Source organism: Limulus polyphemus, unplaced genomic scaffold (genome assembly GCF_000517525.1).
Source record: "Limulus polyphemus unplaced genomic scaffold, Limulus_polyphemus-2.1.2 Scaffold10452, whole genome shotgun sequence".
Taxonomy (NCBI): Eukaryota; Metazoa; Arthropoda; class Merostomata; order Xiphosura; family Limulidae; genus Limulus; species Limulus polyphemus.
In genome coordinates, this window is record NW_013676062.1 from 9,751 (window position 1) to 16,005 (window position 6,255).

Sequence of the window (6,255 nt, forward strand, 5' to 3'; positions counted from 1 at the left end):
ATGAAATTAGTTACATGAATGTAGTTACTTGAAATTATTTACATGAATGTAGTTACTTGAAATTAGTTACATGAATGTAGTTACTTGAAATTAGTTACATGAATGTAGTTACATGAATGTAGTTACTTGAAATTAGTTACATGATTGTAGTTACTTGAAATTAGTTACATGAATGTAGTTACTTGAAATTAGTTACATGATTGTAGGTGAATGTAGTTACTTGAAATTAGTTACATGATTGTAGGTGAATGTAGTTACTTGAAATTAGTTACGTGAATGTAGTTACTTGAAATTAGTTACGTGAATGTAATTACTTGAAATTAGTTTTACAGTTTTTATTTTTCAGTTCTTGTATTTTTGGAACGTTATAACGAATAAAATGTGAGAAAACTACTTTTTTTTATACGAAACTAAGTTATAATCAGAAAATATTACCCTACAAAAGTAACCTAGTGTAATAAATTAATCAGAGATTTTGGAGAAGTTTTTGAATATTAGAAACATACTATACAACGAAGGTGTATACCTGTTCTTTAAAAGTTTGTATCAAGAAACATGTTACACATGAAAAACACAACACCGGGTGGTTGTTTGGTAATTCTATGTTAAATAAAGTTCCTTCCTACAGGATACAAAACGTAAACAACTATCATTTGTACTTATTCAGGAGTCCAACATCAGTTCAAATGGACAAATGGCACACCTTGTTCGTGTCCCGGACAGGCCGAAATGGTGTTCTGGAAGTAGACGACCAACCCCGTGTGGAAGGTACGTCACAAGGGGCCTTCACTCAGCTGTCTTTACCTCTTAACCTCTACCTAGGGGGCGTTCCTGATTTGAACGATGTGGCACAGTTATCCGGTATTACAGCGTCGTTCTCAGGGTGCATTCTGGAGGTGAGGGCGACCAAACGTTAAACAATATTGGTTAACGTAAAACATTTTAGGTTATATGAAAAATAACAAACATATGTGTCAATCCTTCTTTTGTACGTTAGGTATCAACAGTAACTCGAAAAAATAAGTTCTAATCTCTACTTGATTTTAATATTTGCATTCAGTTTAACCATCCTCATTCTCCAGATGACTGGCTAAGTAACAAAGAACAATTCTAGGGTTTTATGTAAACATTTCATTTCTATAAGTATTGAATCCCTTCTGGAGATGTTACTTTGTGTGGGATTCAAAGAAAAGCTGAGGATTGTCACTTCTAAGACAACCGAAGCGTCATCTAACGAAGTAAGTAAACACTTTAGAGAAACCGCCCACATATATGTGTTTATCGCTGTATCTACCAGAACTTTCTGAATAACGTGCTCAACTCTAGAACTATACGTCTTCACGACGTTTCCCTGATATTGACGTGAACGAGAGACTATATTATCAGGAATCACGCATCATACAAGTAATGAAAAAAACAGTGTAGTAGAATGTGAAGAGACAAAAATGGGATAATATATATATATATTGATATATTTTAAGTCTTGCCTGTGCTATTATGTACGGATGATATAAATGCCATCTTTACTATCTTGTTTTTGAAGGATTGATATTAGTAAACGTGAATTATCAGCTAATAATAGATAAACAATAAATATTACAGTTAGAACCTCAGTGTATTTAGAACTTGGTTATAAATACAACCTTCCTATGTCTATTGAAACACTGTATTAAAAAAAACAAGTAAAGAAAAAACATTTCAAAGTAAATGTAGGGATGCACCCTGTACTTAAGCTTTTTTAACGAACATTAACATTTTGTACAAACACTAACTTCAAGGGAGTAATGATAACATTGTTAACACTAGAATTATCATTTCTTTAAATTACTACTAATTATTATTAATACTTATAAAAATAGATACTACATTTGAAACTACGTCATCTCAGTGAAATTGGTTGACACCATTGTTTTGGTTTTTGAGTTATCATGTAATACCAAAGAAGCAGAAGAACAAGAAATTCAAACTTTTTGCTATGTATTATATTTACAGATATTCCCAGAACTTGTGACTCAGTCATTACATAAATATTGTTATAATAGGTATCAGTGTATAGTATTGTAAAGTTCTGATGACCTATTGAGGAGATATTTGAAATATCATTTTGATGAACAATCCGAGCCATCCCTACATAGGACTTGTCGTTGCCGTGTCACGTGATTCTAATTAGTTTGACCCTTGTTGCTAAAACATCACAAGTTGACAACAATGGATTATACTCTCAATAGAAAAATATATTATTACAACAATAAAGTTTTATTGTTACACCACGTGGTGCTTTGGTTAGTTTTAGAAGAAACACTTTAATATAAGTCTAACATAACAGCAAATGTACGACGTTTCGACAAGGTTTTGTCATCATCATTTGGTTAGTTTTATTGTTACGTCACGTGGGGTGTTGGCTAGTTTTATTGTTGCACCACGTTGTGTGTTTTGGCTAGTTTCATTGTTGCATCACGTGGTGTGTTGGCTAGTTTTATTGTTGCACCACTTGATATTTTGATTAGTTTTATTGTTGCATTACGTTGTGTTTTTGGCTAGTTTCATTGTTGCATCACGTGGTGTGTTGGCTAGTTTTATTGTTGCATCACGTGGTGCTTTGATTAGTTTTATTGTTGCACCACTTCATGCTTTGATTAGTTTTATTGTTACATTACGTTGTGTTTTGGGCTAGTTTCATTGTTGCATCACGTGGTGTGTTGGCTAGTTTTATTGTTGCATCACGTGGTGTTTTAATTAGTTTTATTGTTGCACCACGTGGTGTTTAAGTTAGTTTTATTGTTGCATCACGTGGTACTTTGATTAATTTTATTGTTGCACCACTTCGTATTTTGATTAGTTTTGAGAGTTAACTGTGTGCAGCATTTTTTTTTCAAGGGTGGGTTAGTAGCGAATTAAGCTGGTTCGTTTAATTCTAGTAGCTAGGTAATCGCTAAATTTCTATCACATAACTATCATGCATCCTGTCCTTCTCTATCTGCTTCTTTCCTTATTTCACTAAGTTCTTATCTACTTACATTAAATTCATGAATACTGTATATAGAAACGCAAATTGATTCCAAGACTTGTTGTGTGATTGGTTGAGACTGAGTCCCGTATTTTGTTGGTCCATTATGTTAATCAATACCAAAAGCAGTGTTTAAAAACCTTCAACTCCCCCTGTATTTCCAACCGGGAGTGACATTTACAATACGCTAGAGGTTTGATTGATTTTATCAAATAGTTTAAAGAACCTTGAGTAACGCATCAAGCAGAATTAGGAACATTAGGATGAAGGAAAAAATGTTATGTTTGATTCATTTCTTGAATTGAATTTTAAACAGAGTTAAGCTGTTGGAAACAAATGAACGAAATCGAGTATTTATTGCTTATATATTCTTTGTAGCAGGCAGTAAGTTTTACAAAGTTTGACCGAAAGATATTATACAAAAAAAACAGGTTTTTTGTTCTGACTGTAGATGTTGTTCTAAAAAATTTCTCTTATAGACGCAAGAATATGACATTGTTCTGATATACGAGTAGTTCGTCTGAAGGTTTTCTGGTATAAGCAAGAGTGTGATTTTATTAGATCTGTGTTAGAAGTTCGTCTAAAGGTTGTACACGTAACAGTATGGTTTTGTTCTGACTATATGAAAAAGTTGTACACGTAATAGTATGGTTTTGTTCTGACTACACGAAAGGTTGTACACGTAACAGTATGGTTTTGTTCTGACCACACGAAAGGTTGTACACGTAACAGTATGGTTTTGTTCTGACTATATGAAAAGGTTGTACACGTAACAGTATGGTTTTGTTCTGACTACACGAAAGGTTGTACACGTAATAGTATGGTTTTGTTCTGACTACACGAAAGGTTGTACACGTAACAGTATGGTTTTGTTCTGACTACACGAAAGGTTGTACACGTAACAGTATGGTTTTGTTCTGACTATATGAAAGGTTGTACACGTAACAGTATGGTTTTGTTCTGACTACACGAAAGGTTGTACACCTAACAGTATGGTTTTGTTCTCATTACATGAAAAGCTTGTACACGTAACAGTATGGTTTTGTTCTGACTACACGAAAGGTTGTACACGTAACAGTATGGTTTTGTTCTGACCACATGAAAGGTTGTACACGTAACAGTATGGTTTTGTTCTGACTACACGAAAGGTTGTACACGTAACAGTATGGTTTTGTTCTGACCACACGAAAGGTTATACGTGTAACAGTATGGTTTTGTTCTGACCACATGAAAGCTTGTACACGTAGCAGTATTAGGTTTGGCCTCATTACATGAAAGGTTGTACACGTAACAGTATGGTTTTGTTGTAATCTCCTTCTGTAGGTTATCCTCGACAATAAGCCAGTGAAGCTGCTGGAAGACGCTCTGTCTGGACTTAACGTGGCTAACTGTGAACATGAGTGTGTAAGCAAGCCGTGTCAAAACCATGGCACGTGTGTTCCAAAGATAGACTCCTACACGTGCCATTGCTTACTGGGGTTTGCTGGAACCAACTGTCAACAAGGTGAAAACACGTTAATTTGTAGATTTCTGTAATGGCTCAGACGACTGTCTTTCAAGTAAAAACTTGAGTTGTTTAAAAGCCAGCTCAAAAATTTCAAAACGAATATTTATCGATCTATAATTAAAACACAGAATCTTCAAATAAGTAATGCTTATCGACAACATCGCTATAAACAACCTGCACGTTTTAATGAGGTATCCGAAATATCCGTCGGTTTTTTTTATAACGTTTCACCCCAATGATGCCCCAAAACTAAAGTTGAATCGGTGAGAATTAATTAATATTTGAAAGACTGACAGATGTAGCATTCATTTTGAAATGTTGTGTTTTTCAGAGGTGACGGAGATGATAGCCCAGCCCATGTTTTCAGGAAATAGCTATCTTCTCTATCTCGAAGACGACATTATGAAACGGTCAGAAAATACTGTTCATGTATTTGTAGTATATTAAGTGCTAGGATTTTTTCATTAAATTTACTTTATAAAGTTATCATGCTAAAGTCATACCTAGATTTATCCATGCATTCTTCAATGATAATGTTTGAATACAATGTTTTATACTCTCAATTAAAACACACACAATAGTCTGGTAAACAGTTTGGATACACCTTTTTTCCTGCTCTGAACAAACAACTATGGTCCTATGAACCATTTGAATACGCCTTGTTTCCTGCTCTGAACAAACAACTATGGTCTGATGAACCATTTGAATACGCCTTGTTTCCTGCTCTGAACAAACAACTATGGTCTGATGAACCATTTGAATACACCTTGTTACCTGCTCTGAACAAACAACTATGGTCTGATGAACCATTTGAATACACCTTGTTTCCTGCTCTGAACAAACAAATATGGTCCGATGAACCATTTGAATACACCTTGTTACCTGCTCTGAATAAACAACTATGGTCCGATGAACCATTCGATTACACCTTGTTTCCTGCTCTGAACAAACAACTATGGTCGGATGAACCATTTGAATACACCTTGTTTCCTGCTCTGAACAAACAACTATGGTCGGATGAACCATTTGAATACGCCTTGTTCCTGCTCTGAACAAACAACTATGGTCTGATGAACCATTTGAATACACCTTGGTTGTTTGTTCAGAGCAGGAAAATTTGAAACATTTATATCGATTGCAAGAAACCCACCCTACAATAACACAGTCATATCTTTGGGAACTTTTTATTTGTTAATGGGTTGTGAAAAACCATTCTAATGTTAACTTTTATAATTTTGATTGAATGTGTTGTGATAAAACACAATATGATTTAGCCATCTTTGTTTCACCAACTTTGATACATATAAAATGATGTCCATAACACTGCTGAATAATGAATGATAAAGGAAGGATTCCTAGGGATGGAACAAGTTCACTTATTAGTAAAGAATATTATGTTGAAATAAACACTATACTTCATGTACTTAATCATACTCAAAATTTTAACTTCTCATACTCTGTATATTTGTCTTTTAAATTTAAGTTTTTTAATTGATTGTTCTGATATTTCTCTAACAATCCTTTTAAATTTAAGTTTTTTAATTGATTCTTCTGATATTTCTCTAACAATCCTTTTAAATTTAAGTTTTTTAATTGATTGTTGTGATATTTCTCTAACAATCCTGTTAAATTTAAGTTTTTTAATTGATTGTTGTCATATTTCTCTAACAATCCTTTTACATTTAAGTTTTTTAATTGATTGTTGTCATATTTCTCTAACAATCCTTTTATATTTAAGTTT

The 6,255-nt window shown here is 33.6% G+C and overlaps 1 protein-coding gene across 1 annotated transcript in view; it reads left to right on the forward strand.

Annotated features, from left to right (window-relative positions):
• The window catches only part of LOC106476394 (pikachurin-like), a gene marked incomplete at its 3' end in the record, with an annotated part of 16,969 nt that overhangs the window by 8,465 nt on the left and 2,249 nt on the right, over positions 1 to 6,255 (forward strand). The window contains exons 5-7 of the mRNA XM_013937055.2: positions 668 to 896; positions 4,331 to 4,511; positions 4,846 to 4,924. Coding sequence (XP_013792509.2) covers positions 668 to 896; positions 4,331 to 4,511; positions 4,846 to 4,924 — 489 coding nt within the window. The remainder of the gene's footprint in view (positions 1 to 667; positions 897 to 4,330; positions 4,512 to 4,845; positions 4,925 to 6,255) is intronic.